We start from the raw sequence: 19,340 nt of genomic DNA, 5'->3' as shown, positions 1-19,340 counted from the left end.
TGTTGTGTGCAGGAGGCCTGCAGCCTGCATGCTCTGGCCCTGAGGTCTGTAGCATCCCAAAGGGGACCCCTGGGCACAGGGACCCCTGGACTCCCACACGGCAGAGCTGCCCTCCACACGTTCACCACTCTGAGTCCCTATAAATACCCCAGGCTCAGCAGAGAGCCTCCTGACCATATTATGACCAGTCTAAATAAGACTCCTTTAATAAGAAGAAACACACGGCCCCATTTATACACAAGTGTGTAAAATATATTAAAATAATTTTAAATGCATGAGTCACTCACAGAGAGTGTGTTTTTTAAAAAATCACAAACAGTACTTTGTGGTGAAGACGGCAGTGAACAGGGGCTTGTCCTACAGACGCGGGACCCCAGCAAAGAAGAAGTACAGACACACGGGGGACACAACCTCATGCCCCCACGGGTCAGGGCTCCCTCCAAGGGAACACTCAGTCCAGACCTGCACCCAGATAGTGAACAGCACCATTGGCATCGGAGACTGTGTCCTCCCCACTTTCCATGCTTCACATACCAGCCCAGATGCCACAGGCAGAGCCAATGGTCCTGTGGTTTGGGGGCCCAGAAATGACACTTCCTATTTCACTGGCTCATTCTGGGCTTCAGTTTCCTCATTTACAGACTGGAGAGAAGAACCCTGCCTCTAAGGGCTGGATCTGCCTTCAGAGGCAGCCCCACTTGCCACACAGTCCTCCTACAGCCCCTCCTGAGGGGACATTCACCCCCTTAGAGACATCCCTGGCAGCAGACGTCGGAAGAACACTCTTCATTGTGAGCTCCAGTCTCCCAAGGAGAAACAGACCACAAGGCGAGGGGGCGGGGGAGTGCTCCAAGGACTGCTTCCCAGGGCCCCAGGCAAAACGGAGCCCTAGCCTCTCCCTGCTCCTTGCCCTGGGCCAACCCATCACTTTGGGCATTTAGGATTTCAACATATAAATTTGAGAGGAACACAAACATTGAGTCCCTAACACCTAGCACCCTTCAAAAACAACAAAAGAGCTTCCCTTCCTCTTGAGTTTGTTTCAAGTAAGTGATGTTTCAAACCACTGCAGTTACTACTGTTGCTCAAACTGCCTCGGCTGGGGGCTCTCCTCCTTGGCCCAGTTTGGGGGCTCTTCTCCTTGGCCCAGTTTGGGGGCTCTTCTCTGGCCCGGTTTGGGGGCTCTCCTCCTTGGCCCAGTTTCTTTTCACTGGTGCCCAGCAGCCCTAGTCACCTCCTTGCTGTCTGATATAACAAAAACTTCAAGCTCATCTTGCCTGTTTCCTGCCCCAGACATAGACCAGCTATTTCTCTATGGGGGCCTGGTTCCTTTTAATGGGAAATGATACAAAGTCCACAGTGAAGGTACCAGATGGCTTGCTGCTACTGGATTCATCGTTTCAAGGAATATTCAGTGGATGAGCTAGAATACACAAATTCTTTAAAGATTTTCTTTTATTATGCTAAAATATGCATAATGTAAAATTTACCATTAACCATTTTTAAGTGTATAGTTCAATGGTACTAAAAACTTTCACATTATTGTGTAGCCATCACTACCATCCATCTCCATACTCTTTTTATCTTGTAAGACTGAAACTCTCTATATATCTCTATATATGTATACATACCAAACAATAATTTCCCATTCTCCCCTTCCTCCGGCCCTTGGCACCCACCATTTTACTTTCTGTCTGTATGATTTTGACAACGCTAAGCACTTCATATGACTGGAATCATGTAGAATTTGTCTTTTTGTAACTGGCTTATTTCACTGAGAATACTGTCCTTAAGGTTCATCCATGTTGTAACATGTGTCACAGTTTCCTTATTTTAAGGCTGAATACTATTCCATTGTATGACAAACCTAGATAGTGTATTAAAAGGCATAGACATCGTTTTGCTGACAAAGTTCCGACAAAAGTCAAAGCTATGGTTTTTCGTGTATAGATGTGAGAGTTGGACCAGAAAGAAGGCTGAGCGCCAAAGAATTGATGCTTTCAAATTATGGTCTTGTTGGAGAAGACTCTTGACAGCCCCTTGGAGAGCCAGACAACCAAACAAGTCAATCCTAGAGGAAATCAACCCTAAATATTCATTGGAAGGAATGATGCTGAAGCTGAAGCTCCAGTACTTTGACCACCTGATGTGAAAAGCTGACTCATTGGGAAAGACCCTGATGCTGGAAAAGATTGCAGGCAAAAGAAAAAGGCGGCAGATGGTAAGATGGTTAGATAGTATCACCAACTCAATGGGCATGAGTTTGAGCAAACTCCAAGAGATATTGGAGGACAGGGAAGCCTGGTGTGCTGCAGTCCATGGGGTCACAGAGAGTCAGACATGAGTTAGCGACTGAACAACACAACTATCCATTGTATGGATAGACCATATTTTGTTTATCCATTCAACCATCAATGGATATTTGGGTTATTTCCACCTGTGGTTCATGTGAATGCTGAGATGAACATAGGTGTACAAATTGGCATGAGAAACTTTTTGTTGCCAAAGGAGGATCAAAGGAGGGAATGGAGACATGAATGCATAAATTAATGAAAGGTGCACGCTCAGAGCAACCAGGCCTGGGCTTTCTTGAACAGACCCCTGAGGTGTGGTTTCTGTGTCCTCCCTCTCTCTCTTCTCTTCTTTCAACCTATATATCCTAACATCAGCTGGGTCATCAGGCAAGGCCATGGCTACAAAGATCCATGATGCCCCTTCTTTGGAAGGGCTTCTACCAGTTTGTTTCACACAGTGCATAAGGTCTCCTTCACAAGTGGGAAGTGCAAGGCAGGAATCCAGAAGTTTTGGATAGGAGCTGTTAGCATCACACAGACTGGACATCAGGGCAGCAATGATGTACTTCTCTGCTTCCTCCTCGTTCTTCCTCCTTCCTTATGTGGCTCCATACATTTCTCCTCCTTCCCACCTCACCTGCCCCTCCCCTGTCTCCCCCACCTCCTCATCTTCAAACATCTTAGTGGCTGCTGCATGGCTGAAGCAAAGCCAGTGGCTGCTTGAAGATGGGACAGCATGAGAAGATTCTAGAAGTCCTTGAAAGTGGATGAACAGCATCAGAGGATTCCAGAAGCTGTGAGCTGGGTCCTCAGAAAGCATCTATTACATCTGACTGTCTTAAATTTATTTAGCAGTCAATCCTTTGTTCAAATAAAATCTTACTAGAACCTATTAACTCAGAGCTGTCAGCGGAGCTATTTCTATGATTACTTTCCCTGACAGCCCTTCATGCAGCTTACCCCATACACTCCAATCACAAAACGGCACATGGCTGACAAAGGGTGTGTTTGCCAGCAAATCCCCACTGGGGGCAACTGGAGGTTAAGAGGCTGTGCCTACCAGCCAACTTCTGGCAGCGACTGGTTGCGGGTGTATGGTGTGAATTCCTGGGAGAGCAGGCTGTCATGGCAGCAGTAGTACTCAGGCAGCCTCCTAAAGCCACCACTTACAGGTGGAAGTCAGGCCCAGGACATCATTCATCTGTTCACTCACTTACTCATTCACTGCAAGCCTGGAGGGGACGTGCATGAGTGTCCAGGTTCAGGGCAAGCCCGGGGGGTGTGGGAGCACAGTCCAGTGCCCAACACAGATAGGGATGGAGGCAGGGAGGACTCTGGAGAAGCCGTGCCTGAGAAGTATTTGTGGTTGGTCATCCGAGGAAGGGCAGAAATGGTGCTGCAGGCAGGGAGGGGAGCTTTGGAAAGTGAGTGGTTCTGGAACCCTCAGCCCAGGCAAAGGGTGGTAAAAGGAGAGGGTGGGCAGGGTGGGGGTGGGGGGTGGTGTGAGTTGAGGGCTCTGAGCCTGATGGAAGCTGTTGAAGAGTAAGCATGACAATGATGCCACCCTGAGCTCCAAGCAGTCACCTGAATGAGGACAGCTCTGCCAAGGCCACACCCAGAAGCCTGCCAAGCAACCTGCCGCTGCCTCAGGGTACCACCACAAGGCCCTGGGAGGAGAGATTTTGCATTCCAGAGCCTGCTGGAGCAAAGGCTAGGCTACCTTTCATGCGAGACCTTTGCACACATTCTCAGCACACACTGAGGCAGGAGGGGCAAAAGTGCCTGGCCCAGGATCTCCCAGCCTACACGTGGCATTCACTCTTCTGGCCCATAGATGTTTCTTGTGCACCTACCACATCCCAGGCACTGTCCCAGAAATGAGGGCTGAAGGATGAGCAGAACAGGCAGGGTCTCTCCCTCCCAGTGGGAGAGTTGGCCAGAAATCCATCAACTGACAACCTGAATTCCTTGTTCCTTGCCAAAACCTGAGCCACTCCCATCAGCCCCTGAGACACACAAACATCATGTCATATCTTCAAACTCCTTTGTGAGGAAATCCTGCTCACAAAATGATCAGGCACCTTAAGGAGAATACAAGGTTTATTGCTATGTTCAGTTGCTGAGTCGTGTCAGACTCCTTGCAACCCTATGGACTGCAGCATGCCAGCCTTCCCTCTCCTTCGCTATCTCCCAGAGTTTGCTCATACTCATGTCCATTGAGTCGGCAATGCCATCCAATCGTCTCATCCTCTGTCATCTTGCCCTCAATCTTTCCCAGCCTTAGGGTCTTTTCCAATGAGTTGTTTCTTTGCATTAGGTGGCCAAAGTATTGGAGCTTCAGTTTTAGTGTCAGTCCTTCCAATGAATATTCAGTGTTGATTTCTTTTAGGACTGACTGGCTTGATCGCCTTGCTGGCCAAGGGACTCTCAAGAGTCTTTTCCAGCACCACAATTCAAAAGCATCAATTCTTTGGCACTTAGCCTTCTTTCTGGTCCAACTCTCACATCTATACATGACTACTGGAAAAACCACAGCTTTGAAGTTTTATTAGTTGTCCCCATTTTCAAGAGGGAAATTGAGGCAAAAAGAGGACAGGTAACTTGCCCAAGGTGACACAGTTAGGGAGTGGGGTGTCAGGATTTCAACCTAAGCTAGTCTGGACCTCAACCACCAAGCCAGACTGCCTCCAGTGCTCTCAGCGAAACCTTCATAGGAATCTACTCGAGGTTGAGGATGCAGAGCTGAGACAGTAAGTTGCTCTGACTTAAATTTGTACTCCAGTTCTGCTTATGTAAGTACAGGCAAACTACTCCTCTTTTGCACTTGTTTCCTCATCTGTGAAATGGGCTTGGTATAGTTTTTACCTTCAAGGCCTTCAAGATTAACCTTGATGACAATTAACCAAAGCAGTGCCCACCATCAGTGCTCCGTAAATGGTGGAGGCAGTGGTGGCATGCTTAGAAGCTCAGGGAGGGCCCTGGGTTCCAGTCAAGCTCCAAGGCTGGGGGACAATGCCACTACAAGCTTTCACACCACATCCCCAGGAGACACCCTGGAAGGTACACAGCTCCAAGAGAGATCAAACCCCTACAGAGCCCATACTGCTTATGCCCAGCCCACCTGCCACTGTTCACACAGGAAAGAAGTATCCTGAAGGGTCCCTGAAAGGGAAAGAGCTCAGCCCCGTGTCCTCCTAAGCGCTGGGAGTTTTCTGCGCATCTGCAGTGGGCACCCAACCCAGCAAGAAACAGGACGTCTGAATCCAGGTCTGTCTGGCTGCAAATACAGTGTCCCTTGTTACTCAGGAGACTGTCAGATGGAAAGGAGCTGCTGCTGGAGGCTGAGGCTATACCGGCACTGAGACAGCCATGCCCCCAGACAAATGCGCAGAGAATCACAGGCAAATGTGATTTTGCCTCCCAGGCAAATGCACAGACCCCCAAGCAATTTGACAGACCCAGGCAAATGCACAGAGAATCACAACGGGGTTGAGTGTCAGCCAGCACTCAGAGCAGACCACCTTGGGAATAATGAGGGAGCCTCCACCCGGAGGGAGGGAGAGAAAGGACTCACAGCAGGGGAGTGCAAGGAAGAACACCATGGATGGGGGAATAGAATGTGCAAGGGCCCTGAGGAAAGGAGGAGCCTGGCATGTTTGAAAGGCTGAACACAGCAGGTCAACAGCAGGCAAAGGCACTTTAGACTGCTTCCCATCTTCCCCAGTGACTACCAAACAAGACCCCCTCTGCATCAGGTCACAGGTTGGTCTGGGAGACAGCATGCCCCAGGAAGAACCCCATTCCTGCTTTCGCCTTCCTTGTCCCCCTTCCCTTTTGTTATCTCCTGCCAGTAACTCTCATTTCTGCCTCCTTTTCCCATCTTTCTCCTCTGTTTCTCTCCATCTCCACTGTCTCCTCACTCCCCTTTTAGCTGTTTCTTTACCCCTTCCATCTTCTCTCTCTCCCCTTCTCTCTCCTCCCTCCCTCTTCCCAGCATGCCTTGTTACTTCGCATCCCTCCTCTCCACTCCCAGCTCCCTTCTCCCTCTTGCCGAAGCCGCCCTCACCCTCCTCCAGCTTCCTCCTCCTCCTCGCAACCCCCCCTCAACACCCCCACCCCCGCCTTAAACGCTTCTAAATTGATAGTTCACTATTGCATCTCCTATCTCTCCAACTCTTCCTCTTTTGTCTCTCCTCTCTGCTGGTTTCTGCCTTTCTACCTCCTGCCCCAAGCGGGTCCCCAGGGCCAGCTCCCGCCTTCACCTGCCCCTTCACGCGCACGCACGGCGGCGCCGCCTCCTGTGCTCAGCGCCTAGAGCCTTGCTAATGCGTTTCGCATGGCGCGTCAGTCAAACGCCCTTCTAATGTCCTTAAAGCACGCAGAAAATTGCATCCTTATGAAAAAGAAAAAAAAAAAAGCAAATTGCTTGGTGTAGGCGGAGCTGCCTCAGGGCTCTAGTGGCTGCGCTTGGAGTTCAGGGGGGCTGAGCTGGCAGAGAAAGCTGCCCCTGGAGGGAACCAGAATGCCACCTCCTCTCCACCACCTACCAGGCAGCAAGACCCACCTTCTCACCTTCTTACCCACTACCTTTGCCCACCTCTCCATATGTATTCCCATCACTCTGATCTTCCTCCTGGGTCTTTAAGGCCAAGCTTCACTCTACCACAGGACCTTTGCACTTGCTATGCCCACTGCCTGGTAAGTATTTGTCATCATTTATGTCTCAATTGAAGAGTCAGCTCCTGAGATTGACTCTCTCTGACCACCCTGACTAAAGCTTCCATCCCACTCATTGTCTATCACCTGTTTTTATTTTCTACAAGGCATTTGTTACTTCCTGATATCGTCTTGTAGATTTAATTGTGACATTTTTGCCTCCAACTTGAGCTCCTTGGGTCACAGGCTGTGTGCCTCATGCCTAGCACAGTGCTTGGCACACAGTAGGCATTTAATAGATACTTGGCAGACAAATGGATGAGACTCATTCTGGGCAGGCAGGGGCCATTGGGGACCCTAAGGTGTCTAGGATACACCAATTTGAACCTCAAGGCAGTGAAGATCCACAGAGCTGAAGTCAGATCCAAATTCTGCTGCTGACAGCTGTGTGTCCCTGAGCGAGTTGCCTAACATCTCTGAGCAGTATCTTCATCTGCAAAATGGGAGTAGGGCCCCTATTTTACTGGACTGTAACTGGATCAGTGAAGGGGCAATAGCCTGTGTTCCAGTGCTGAGAACCCCAATACATTCTGCAACTGCTAGTTAAATGAATGAAGTGCCCAAGAAAGAGCTTGATTAATATCAGAGAGTCCTTGATAGCACTGATGTCTCACACCATTATTTCCTGAAACACCAAGAAAGAAAAATGTTAAAACACTGCCAATGAAGACATAACCCAGCGGTTTTTTAGCGCCCAGAATTTTTATCTTGTACTTACTCAAGGATCTCTTTTGGGCTTATTAAGACAAAAATTTATATCACAGATCACTACTGAGTTTACATGAAAAGGAAACAACCAGGGAAATCAATGGATTGAGCATTCCTAAAACTTCTCCAAGGTCAGAGGCATCTTTGAATTGATCACCGCCCCCCCCCCACCCCCCAGCAGCCTACAGTCCTGTCCCACTTGGCCTCAGACTGGTGTGTGAGTGTCTCTGAGTTCCTGCTATGCTATTGCCCTGTGTCTTCCTGCACCTTAAGGAAGATTCCTTCCTCCCTCCAGGCTTTGTGGCTTTCTGCATCAAGAGTTGGTGCCTGAGAGGTGAGGGGCCTCCATTGTCCAGCCAAGGACACATCCTTAGGGACAGTCACATCTTTGCGGACACAGGGCCCACACGGCTTTCCACCCCAACTGTCACATGAAGCCAGATTTCAGAAACGGGAAGACACTGTCTTAAAGTAAATAAGATGAGCATAATACAGTGTGAGAACTAACACAAAGGAAACATCTGAAGTCACAAAATGGAGAGGCCCCTGCAAAGTCAGGGAGGACCTGCCTTCTGCTGCACCATGGGTGTGGAGTGGTCCAGGGACCAGGGCCAGTGAAAAACTTGGCCTTGAGCCAGGCTGACTCAGATGCCTGACACTGTTGTTGTTGTCACCTTTCTGCCCTGCCCACAAATGAGGAGTGAGTCCTGGCTTCCTTCCTTCCCCTTAAAGTGGGGCTGGGAAAGTGGTTTTGGAGACATTTATTTTCAGCTCAGAAAGTCCGGGGCCAGATTGAGCTGGAGGGAGCCCGTTGGACCTCTGTAGTCATTCTTAGCCTGACTGCAGCCCCTCTGGGCCTGAAGAGGCCTTGAGGGGCAGAGACTCAAGGGGTCAGCTGGTCCCCTCCGTGGACATGGGAGCTCGACATGGGATCAGAGATGTAACTTCTGGGGCAGGGGTTCCCCTTGAGTGTAGAAAGGAAATCAGGCAGTGGGCAACTAAAAACGGAGGAGAGGCCTGGTTTCTACTCCAGTTCGGGGCCTCGGGAAATGTCCCCCGGCAGTATCGCTCACTCCAGGTTGAGCCCGCACCACTCTGGATCCTGGTTCTCCCTTAGGTGCAGTAAGAGAGAAACTTTCGGCTCCAGGAGAGGCAAACCTCGCACCTGGCCTGGTTAATGTGGTCCTGAGGACCGTGTTCAAGGGAAACGGAGTAAACCCGAATAAACTCTATTTTTGACAAAGAGGCGACAGGAGGAGGAATGGGGAGCCCCCGCTCGGCTGCGCTGTCATATCTTAGTGGTGCCGGCTTCGCCGAAAACCCGCGGCTAGACGGAAGCTTCGAAAGTTGCGGCGAACCCCAGGCCGGCCGCGACAGGCCAATTTATTCTCGAACGCTTCCTGCGATCCTGGCCTGAGCGGAGCGCTACACAGAGCTAGGCTCCCGCTTCCGCCGACAAGGAGAATGACTGGCTGCGGATCGGGGTCATAACCCCCATCCCCGGCCAGGCCTTCAACCAAACTGAGCCCATAGTCTCCCTTCTTGTCTAGGCCCCTACCTACCCCCACCTCACAAAGCCCAGACGCGCAAACTTCGTGCTCGCCTCCGGGCGCTGCCGCCGAGCTAATCCCGGGTGCCGCTCAGTCCTTGCGCCAAGCCGCGCGCCCTCCCAAACGAGCCGGAGTCCTGGCCACCAAAGGGCCTCCACCCCCAATCTGGGCCCTCGTCTGGGATCTCGAGACGCCCGAGCCCGCTCCTGCCCTGGCTGAGGGCCCGGGGCTCTGGAGGCACAGCCGCGCGACCTCTTTTGCGCTTTGGTGTGGTCTCCGGGTTTTGTTTTCCAGAACCTTGGGATGGGGATGAGATTTGTGCGGCGCTGGCGAGCGAGAAGATCGTTCCTTCCCCAAGGCTCGGGTCGGGGAGCGAGCAGTTGCTGCCGGGCAGGAAGAGGGTTTCCGCGCTGGGTGGCCCAGGTGGCCGGGGCGGGGTGGCTCTGAGGCTGGGCGACCGCCTCGCCGTCAGAGATACGGCGCGGCCCTTTATTTAGAGCCCTAGTTCTGCGGGCGGCGGTCCTTGACCGTAAGTCTGAGGATGGGCTGCAGATCTGCCTCTGCTTCTTCGCTTTTTCCTGGAGCGAGCCTGAGCTTCCATCGAGTCTCATAGGAATTGCCCAAGTCAGGAACGCCGAGGTGCCGGAACGCGGTCGGTTAGCAGCCCGGTCCTCTCCCGGGCCTCCAGGTCTCGATCTACTGCGGTCGCCCCGCTTCCTTTCCGCCAAGGAGCACAAAGGCGCAGGCAGTGACAGAAACCCCTCCCACCCCCGCCTGCACTGGAATTTGGACCCCTTCTACAGGGGCCCGGCTCCCCCACTGACCGGCTGGTGACCTCGTGACAGCAATGCCCGCGTCAGGTTCCCCATCTGTGCCTGGAGGAGCTGTACTTACTGGAATATTGGGGCCCTTGTGCTCTGGAGCCGATTTCCCCGGACGCCCTCCCTCCCTCTTAGAGCCCTGGTCCTTTAAGGCTCTTTCCTCCAGTCCAATGAGGGGGCTGCCTTGGGGAAGCACCAAAGAACCACAAGGCAATCCGCCCGGAGGTTGCATTCCGCAGATTTAATGAAACCTGAGGACCAGAGGACCCAGAACGAGGTCCCAGAATGGACTGGAGGAGTGCAGGTCGGTATGCCTCATCTCTCTTTCACTCGTCTTCTGCAACACGGCATAGTTGACAAAAACTGTGCTGAAATCTCTCCCAGGCCAAGAAGGGACAGAACTTCTTGAATTTTCACCCCCACTCCTGCCCCACTTTGAGGTGGAGAGGATTAAACTCAGTCGTGTACCTGATTTGGCTAGCCTGGGCCTGCTGTAGGAAGGTTTTGGCAGGACCACTACACTGAGCAGACCTGTAGGTAACCCTAAGGGATGGAAGAGATTAGGAGTTGCAGTCATACGCTGATGGTCTATTTCTTCCCTCCTGCCTGCAGGTCTTCTCAGGCCCCTCAGGGGACAGTGGCAAGTGAGTAGTCTGGGAGCTGTTTTCGAGGTTAAAAGCCTAGAAAGTGAGCTGATTTCCCAAAGACTTGGCAGGGCTGGGGCTTGCAGAGAATTGCCTGCCGACCTCAGAAAACATCCTCTTTTTCCATCCTCCCAGACTCAAACCAAGGCCAGTGATGCTTGGGTACCAGAAGTCCAAGTGCAAGTTTCAGGAAAGGGCAGTCAAGCAGCCGATTTGAAAAGGAAGCTATCAGTCACTGCAGGTGAAAGCCATAACAGTTTTCACATTCTGAAATTCAAAGCCTGCATCTCAGTATAATGAGTATTCCTGACTCTTTCCCCCTCTCTTTGCACCTGCCAAGGACCTGGTTTCAAATCTTGTTCCTGTTTGGAACTCTGCAGGGCCAAGTTTCCGTCTGTCCCCTAGCTTTAACCAGTGGTGTGCCCATTTCCCCATCTCCATAGCCTGGTGGTAGTCCTAGAAAGCACACAAACAGGAACCAACTGGGGAGCTAGAAGCCCAGCTTAGGTCAGGGAGGAGCAAGTGGAAACCTTCCCCAGTGAAAGGGGCCGGCTGGGGGGGCAGCAAGCATGTGCCACCAGGCCATGCCCTTGGAAAGGGGCACCCTGCAAGACTGTGAGCAGTTTGGGGTCCTCTGCCCTCTGCCTCAGGTACCCCCACTCAATTCCCAGGTGCCTTCGCCCCGTGTATACTGTAGAAAACGTGAAAACTCCGGGAGCCGGATGCAATTGCAGGCAAGGGCTGCAGATGGTGGCCGGCCTCGAGGTGAGTCCTAGGTTTCCCGTCAGCCTTAGGAAGGGCTGGCCAGAACAATCTCAAGGACCTCACAGTTAGTCCCTGAGACCGAACCAACAATCCGGGAAGCTTTCAGCCCGGGGCAACTTGCCGAGTAAGAGCGCGGTGGCCTGGGGCTCCCGCTCCTGTTGGCGACCGCTGTGTAGCCTGATTGCTGCCATCCACAGCGCCCTGGGCTGAGAAGGAAGGGAGCAAGTTCGGACTGGCCTCTCATGCCCAAACTGGAAGCGATTCCTAGGATTCTGCAGCAACCGAGCCGCCTGCGTGCCGGCCCCGGCCGGGTGGAGCTGGTTAAGGCTCGGGTCCACGGAACCCCGGGGCAAGGATGTTTCAGAAGCCACTGCGTGTGTCCCTCTTACCTCGCCGCGTCCCCCTCCAACCTTGCGGATTCAGAAACTCCCTCATCAAGTCCCGCTGTGTCATAAAATATTTTATTGAAAAAAAAAAAATCACCGTCTTCGTAAGAGAGGGGTAGGGGCCCCAGCGACGTCGGTTTGTCTGGGCGCCATCTCCGGCCGTGGTGGCCTGCGCCGGGCCGCGGGGTCCCCGACGCGTGGAAGCGCGTGTGTGCCTGGAGGCGTCTGGGCCCGGAGGCCGGCCAGAGGCGAGTGGGGGGTGCAGGAGAGGAGCGGGGCGTGAACGCGCGTGGAGCGCCTGGCGCCGCGGAGCTCCGAGCGGAGGCGACCTTCTGCCGCGTCTGATGTGAGTTTCCAGGCTGGGGCCCGCGAGCGCACTGGGGCCTCGGTTTGGCTTCAGGGTCTGTCCTTGTTTGGCCCCTAACTGTCCGCATTCAAGGTAATAATAAAAAGTTTAGAAAGCAAACGGCGTGGACGCAGCAGGCCGACTCGCGGCTTTCGGCGGATTCTGGGAGCCGCTGCCTGCGCTGGGGTTCCCTGGGCCCGCACCTTCTGCCGCGCTCAGTCCTCGTGGCTCCGGTCGCTGGCCTCGCCTGGCGCCTCCGCCGTCTTCTCCGCCTCCTTGGCGCGCTCCTGCTCCGTCAGCTGTTCGCTCGTGGGGATGGAGTTCTTCTTTGGCCTCCCCTTGGGCTTGGTAGGAGACTCCAGGCCGCCGCCCTGTAGCACCTGCGAGGGAGACCAGGGGCACTGGGTGAACTGGGATATGGCCGGGGATCCCGGCGCCCTGGAGAGGCAGACAGGACCTGGAGAGCCCAACGAGGCCACTGGAGGCCGCGCCTAGACCCGGGGAAATGGTGGCCATTTGTCCGAACGCTGCTGGGGCAAAACGACCAGAGCTTTTCGGGCGGAGGGGTTCAAGTCTTCCAGGAACACTGAGAGCTCAAGGAGCACGAAAGGAACTGGACCAGGGCACCGGAAGGAAGCTGGGCTAGGGCACCCAGAGGGACAGAGCAGGGAGGGTCCCTCTGGGCACCAGGACGGAGGGAATCTGGAGGATTGGGCGCAAGTCTCCACAGTGGAGAGGAGAGTAACTCTCGAAGGCTGCAGGGGCGTGGTGGCAAATAGCACAGAAAACCGCGAAAACACTTACTATTTTCTTCCACTTCATCCTTCGATTCTGGTACCACGTCTTAACCTGCAACTGGCTCAGACCCAGGGACTCGGCGAGATCTATTCTGGAAAGAGCGGGGTGCACCCTCAGCAGGGCATGCAGCCTCCCTCCCACTACCCGCTGGGCCCAGCCTGGCCCCGCGCTACCTGTCCGGCGTGGAGAGGTACTTCTGCTTCTCAAAGCGTTTCTCTAGGCCCATCAGCTGCAGCTCGGTGAACACCGTGCGGCTCCGACGCCCTTTCTTGGCCTTTGTGCCCGGCTCCCCAGCGCCTGGCGCCTCCAGCTTCCCGCGGAGCTGCAGCTCCAGCGGCAGGTGCGGAGCGCCCGCCGCGCCGGGGAGCCCAGGCCCCGCGGCCAGCAGCGCCGAGCCCAGTCCGGAGCAGCCGAGCGGCGCCAGCGGGAACTTAAACACCGCTGCCTGCTCGGCCTTCAGCACGGCTGCGGGGGAGAGAGTGGGGAGCCGGGTGAGCTCGAGCCTCGCTCCTCCTCCTGGAGATCCTCGCACCGTGCGCCCCTGCCGACAGCTCGCCCTCAGCCAGTGCCCCCGGCACAAAACCTTCGTGCTGGCCGGGAAGTGAGAAATCTGTGCTAGGCCGACCCTCCTCGACGCCGGGGTTCCCAGTCTGGGAGGGGGACTTCCCCCACCCCCGGCGTTCCCCAGGCCCCACTGCCCTGACATTTCAGGATTCCCAATGAACAAGGTCGAAGTTCCCAAACCAATGGAGTATATGTGTGACAGAAAAGGGAAGCCAAGAAAAAACGGCACAGTTAGGAAGAGCATTTGCCCCCACCAAAATCGGCTTTGCTGCATTGGGGGGTGGGGGGGAGAGTTTCAATGGAGTAAGCAGTCTGCTGGTCTATGCAGAGCAAAACAGCCACCCCGAGGGACAGTCAGTGAGGGTGAAGTTGGGAGCTTCCCGGAAATTCCAAAGCACCCCCAAGAAGTGGGAAATTTGTTCTTCCTGTTTTCTCTCTTTAGACTTTTCCCCGCGAAGACATTTCAATTTTCATTAGTCCTAAATGATTTTTTTATTTTTTGCCCGCTTCAAACGAATTATTAACAGCGCAGCTGGAGGCAAAAGACAGCAGAAATGGAACTCAAAACGAACCAACTGGTCCCGCTGCCCCTCAGGCAGGCGGATCACTGGCTGGAGGATCACTGGGTATAGAGGATGTCAGTTCCCTGGGCTGAGGTCCTGCTAGAAGGTAGGAGGGCTCCCTGCCGGGATAGCATCTCACTACCGGGGGTGTTAGGCCCGCTGCAGTCAGGAAGGGCCCAGCAAGATGAGCGGGTGAAAGTGAGGAGGCAGCGGGAGGGGAGAAGGGATCCTTGGGGGACGATGAGAGGAAGGGCAGACCCACCCCACTGAGAGGAAGGCTGGAGAGAGATAGGGAAAGGTCAGAAGAGGGGATGCAGTGGAGAGGGCAGGCAGGTCAAGGCAGGGCCCGGACAAGGAAAGAAGAGAAGAGAACTGAAAGGAGCAGAAAAAGTCTGAGTTGCTGGTTCAGGCTCGGCCAAGGTGCCGCGGATCCAGAGCGTAAGGGCTAGTCCGGCAGCAGCTCAGAGACAAGCCTCTCGTCCTCAGGCAAGGCCCAAGGGGGTCTACGCTACAGCACAGGCGGGTTCCTCGCCAGCCTGAGACCCTGGACTCCGGGAGGCTCTGGGCTGGCTCCGGCCAGCGTCAGCCCCCAGCACAGCACTCAGACACACGGGCCTCTTCCGTCAAGGTCCAGCTTTCCCGGCTTGGGCAGCAACGGCCACTCCCAAGTCCTGTGGCGAAGGCCCAGGCGCCCGCGGCCTGAGGTCGCTTTGACCCGAAGTCTGACATTCGCAGTCTGGTCCAGCGCCCGCGATGGGGATGCGGGCTCGGGTCCCCGGGCTGGACTCCTTGGGGCTGGAAACCACAGGGTCGCAGTGAAGAAGAGAGCGAATGCTCTCCCGGCTGGCCTGGCCCACGGGCACGAGGCCTGGTTTCTGCGCGGCCCGGCTCCTGCCCCTTTTGCTTCCCTGCCTGGAACGCGCCGAAGGAACGGCCCGTGGCCTGCGTGCCCGGAGCTGCGTCCCGCAGAGGCCGCGGCTCGCTTCCTCCCGCCGAGCCCGGCCAGCTCCCCGCGGACCCCGGACCCGCACGTACCCAGGTGGCTGTGGAAGGGCCGCGCCGCCAGTAGCGCCTGCACGCCGAACTTGAGCAGCTCGCCCGCGGCGGCGGCGGCGGCGGCGGGAGCGGCGCCCTTGGGCCCCGGAGGCTCAGTGAGGATTTCCTCGATCATGAAGCTGCGGTAGCGGTGCGGCCGGTGGTCGGCGCAGCCCTCGGGCGGCCCGAAGCGCGCTGCGCCCGGCTCCCCCGGCCGCTGCATCGCGGCTCCCGGAGCTAGGCGGCGTCAGCGGCTGGGGCGCGGGGCCCGCGCGGGGTCTAGGCCGGCCCGCAGCTCCCGGCGGCGCGCGGGCGCCGGCTCATGCCCCCTCCCCCGCCGGCCAGCCGGGCGGAGGCACAGGGCGCGGGCGGGGCGCGCGGGGCTCGGCTGGTCGGACCCGAGACTGCGCCCCCGCCCCGCTCTGCCGCGCCTCTAGCCCGGTCGGCCCCGCGTCACCGCCCCGCCCCGCCCCGCCCGGCCGCCCCGCCCCGCCCCGCGACACCGCCCCTCACCCCCCAGGCCGAGCCCGTGGGAGGGCCAGAGATGGGAGGGTGGCAGGAGGGAGGGGGCCGCGAGAGGGGCAGACCGACCCAGACAGAGGGAGACCCAGCGGAGCGCACGCCCAGAAAGGATCGAGCCGGAGAGCTCGGGACACGGGAACACCAGGGATGGGAGATCGAGAGAGAGAGAGAGAGAGAGAGGTGAGAGAGGGTCTAGAGCGAGACACCGAGGGCCACACAAGATGCGAGACGGTGACGTGAGGATGCCAGGGACGCCGAGACGTGCGCAGAGAGCGACCGGCAGAGGCGCGGGAGTCAGCGGGCCGTGACGTGCCAGAGAGCACAGAGGCAAGCAGGACAGAAAGAGGGGGCAGTAAAGAAAGATGGGACAGCTAGCAAGGCGGGCGGCCTGGGCAGGGGTTAGGGAGCCCCGGAGAGATGGGCGGGGGTGGTGGAATAGAAAGCTTTGCTGGGAAGTGGGTGGCGGTGCTCAGCTTCCATGCCAGGACGCAGGGCCGCCCGCGGGGCTGGAGTGCAACAGTGGGCCGACGGCAACTCGCAGGGCAGTGATCTTACCTGTGCCTCAGTTTCCCAGGCACCGCCTCATTTCTCCGGAACCGCCCTGAGAGTCAGATTTCTCCAGCCAGAATTTGCTTATATTGCCAAGTGATATGTGGACCCCTCCACACAATCCTAGACGCTGTGGAGTGGGTTAGGTTCCCCTAGTTAGAGCAAGAGGTGGATGCCAGGAAAAGGAAAGGCTGCAGATTTGCCTTTTCGCAGTTTTGGAGCAACAGAGAAAACGGGTATTGGGTGGAGCTGGATGAGAAGCCACAGAGGGACCTGGGAGTCTGGAGATGAACTCTGGCTACTGCCTCCTCTCTGAGCCTTAAGGGCCCCAATATGATTGAGGAAGGCCAGAGTCTTTGCGGGTCTCTCTCTTTATCATTAAGGGGATAATAGTCCAAGTTAGGGAGTCAATCCCAAAGCTCAACTCTCCACTTAGTCTGTCTCTTTGGCATTGTCACTCACTGCCCCATTCTGGACCTCAGTCTCCTGACCTGTCCAGAGAAGATGCTGATATTTGATTTCAGGGAGGCTGTGAGGACTTAGTGGGGGGTCCTGTTCCCATGGGTCCACAGGATCAATTAGGGAGGAGTATATAGTTTATCCAGACAAGGAGGGTGGTGTGTCAGCAGAGATGGGTGGGTGTCCCCAGGAGACTGGGGAGGGTGCCTACCCCTTCTCCTCCTGTCCCTTGGCAGTCCCTCAGCTGGGGTCCTGGGCCTCTTCTCTTTCCCCTGTGAGCTCTGCCTGGGACCTCAGTGGTCACCTGTGGGAAACAGGACCTACTTACTACACCCATGGCCCTGCCTCACCTCAAGATGGTGGAGCTTCTCAAGCTCTAGTTGCTGGTGGCGAAGCCCTGGCACCTGCGGATGAGGAGATGCCCAAGACTCTTTGTCCACAGGGACAAAGGGAAGTCTTACCAGAAGCGCTAAGAGCCCAGCTGCCCCTCCCCCTAGCTGTTGAGTGACTTCACCCAGGGCTGCACCTTTCTGAGCCTCCCAGCCCTCCTCAGGACTGAAAAGACCTCCAGCTGCTCCATATGTGGGTGATCTTATGAGTCACAGGGCTGCTCAGAAGGGGATGGTGTGGGACCCACTAACAGTGAGGATATCCCACACAAGACAGGCCTCTCTCCCAGTGAGAGGTAGGGAGACAGAGAGTGGGTCTGTGCCACCTCAGTTGGCCCAGCAGCCACCAGGCAAACAGAAAAAAGCCAGTGTCTCCCAGAGCTCTAGGCAGTCCAGCTGGAAGTCCCTTCCGGCTCAAAGGCAAAGAGAACTTCTCCCTAGATAGGTGCTTGGGTGTCACCCAGTCCAACAACCACCTACTTTCTCAGATAGTGAAACTAAGGCCCAGCAAGAGGAAAGTACTGGCCCAGGGACCACAGTGAGCAGGGTTTGTTTTCTATTTCCTCCTGGTGCATATGGCATGGGGCCCATTTTCCTCTCACCTCCTTCCACCTAGTAGGGCCCATCAGCCACCTCCGTCTTCTTTCTGTACCTTCGCAAGGGCACAACCTATGGGTAGCCTACTGTGAGGGTTAAACCCAGCCACCCCGCTCCATCCCTTTACCTTCTATTTGTGTCCTTCACTGAAGCCACCTGGCTTTGAACCATCTCTGCTCTAGGCAGTTGCCTCCCTGAGGGTCTTAGGTCCTCCAGACCGGTGGAGCTCAGGACCCAGATCTGAGGACTTGGGAATCACATTGATCAACTCTCACCAAATTCATTTTGCCTCCAGTCCTGGGTCAGCTTTAGGGGTAGGAGGTTATTTTCAGGATTGAGGCTTCACCTCTAGATTTTGGGGAGTCAGAAGACGAGTGCAGTCCAGTCCCCACCCTATTTTGCAGATGCTGAAGGGGAACACTTCCCCTCAGCTACTTGGGCTTAGCTTCTGGAGGTCTGAGTCATGGCAGGCACCAGGAATAAGGCCCAAGACTCTTTGGGGGAACATTGGAGACCCTAGCTGGTCCAAAGGGCTTCCTGTCACCCCTCAAGGCCCTTCCCTGGGTGGGTAGGCCTCTGATCTCCCATCTCTGGGCATGCCTGTGCTAGGCTGTGATCCCAAAGAAGATCTACAGATAAACCCCCTTTTATGCGAAAAAAATACTCACAAAAAGCAGTAGGGCCTCTTTTGCTTGGGAATTGCAGCATTATTGGCCGGCAAATGATTCCCAGAGAGTGGGGTCCTTCCTCCTTCCTTCCCAGAGAGAAGGGTCCCTCCTCCCCGTGGGTAACAGAGGCCCAGAGAAGGGAAAACCCCCTTGGGCGAAGGGGCCTCGGGGCCTATCGCGCGGTCCCAGCCTTGTAGCCCCCACCTCGGGGGTGCAACCGCCGGGCCCAGCTCCTCCACCCCGGGCCTCCCGCCGCCGCTGCCGCCTCGAAAATCCCGGAAACCGTCCGCTCTCGGCGGGCGCAGTGGAAAAGGTGACCTCAGCGCCCGCGGCCAGCCGCCCTCACCGCTGGCCGGGCGATGAGGGGCTCCGGGCAGCAGGGGGGTCTCGGCGCCGCCCGGACGCCGGGTGGGGCCCCCTCCCCGCCGCTGCTCTGCTCCTCAGACCCCACAGCCGCGCGCTGAAACGGCAATAGCGCGAGAGAGGATTACCTCCCTCTCTAACCGAACCCGTCAGCCCAGGCACGCGGGTTCCAGACCTTCCCCTCCTCCAGCTAAGGGCTCCTCCTCCCCTGGCGCCTCCCGGGTGGGTTTCTGGAGCCGATGGGGCGAAGGGGTCCCGAACCATTGTACAGATGAGGAAGCTGAGTCCGGCTGTGCGCAGGCCGGGGCAAGGTCTGTGACCTGGTCTGGGTGCTTCTGCATTACCCGGAGTGTTCTGGGCCCAGATCCCCTCCAGCACCCACTGAACCCCGGCCCTTTTTCGTTGTCTCCTTTCCCAGTTGTCGAGGGTTTGTGTCCTGCTCCGCAAAACAGAGTCGGGGATGGGAGCCACCAGGAGCGGTTTCTTCTGGACATAGCTGCTCACCCCTGGGCGCAACCTCCCGTAGGCAGCTGCTGGGCTCCCCCCACCCCCCACACCCAAGTGACCCAGGAACGGAGCCGCGAGGGACTTCCCGGTCTCTGT

The 19,340-nt window shown here is 56.0% G+C and overlaps 1 protein-coding gene and 1 long non-coding RNA gene across 4 annotated transcripts; both read right to left on the bottom strand.

Moving 5' to 3' along the window:
- Positions 1 to 11,943: 11,943 nt before the first annotated feature.
- On the bottom strand, positions 11,944 to 15,467 carry BARX1 (BARX homeobox 1). Of its 2 annotated transcripts, XM_020883501.2 has the most exons (4): positions 15,191 to 15,467; positions 13,202 to 13,493; positions 13,035 to 13,119; positions 11,944 to 12,610 (listed from the first exon to the last, which is right to left on the bottom strand). In XM_020883501.2, exons 1-4 carry the CDS (start codon positions 15,411 to 15,413, stop codon positions 12,446 to 12,448), a joined length of 765 nt encoding a protein of 254 aa, XP_020739160.2. In that variant the 5' UTR covers positions 15,414 to 15,467; the 3' UTR covers positions 11,944 to 12,445. The 2 variants fall into 2 exon arrangements, with proteins under 2 accessions (XP_020739160.2, XP_070315227.1); XM_070459126.1 differs by lacking the exon at positions 15,191 to 15,467 and having other exon boundaries at positions 13,202 to 15,033.
- A 251-nt stretch (positions 15,468 to 15,718) lies between these two features.
- Positions 15,719 to 18,614, bottom strand: LOC139029605 (uncharacterized). 2 transcript variants are annotated; one of them, XR_011484866.1, is made up of 3 exons: positions 18,375 to 18,614; positions 16,932 to 17,024; positions 15,719 to 16,413 (listed from the first exon to the last, which is right to left on the bottom strand). It is a non-coding gene; the product is annotated as an uncharacterized lncRNA (long non-coding RNA). The 2 variants fall into 2 exon arrangements; XR_011484865.1 differs by having other exon boundaries at positions 15,719 to 16,391.
- Positions 18,615 to 19,340: the final 726 nt, after the last annotated feature.

The sequence above is a fragment of the Odocoileus virginianus genome, chromosome 31, assembly GCF_023699985.2.
Source record: "Odocoileus virginianus isolate 20LAN1187 ecotype Illinois chromosome 31, Ovbor_1.2, whole genome shotgun sequence".
Lineage (NCBI taxonomy): Eukaryota > Metazoa > Chordata > Mammalia > Artiodactyla > Cervidae > Odocoileus > Odocoileus virginianus.
Note: the sequence above shows the minus strand (reverse complement) of the source record. Positions and strands in the feature narration are given on the sequence as shown.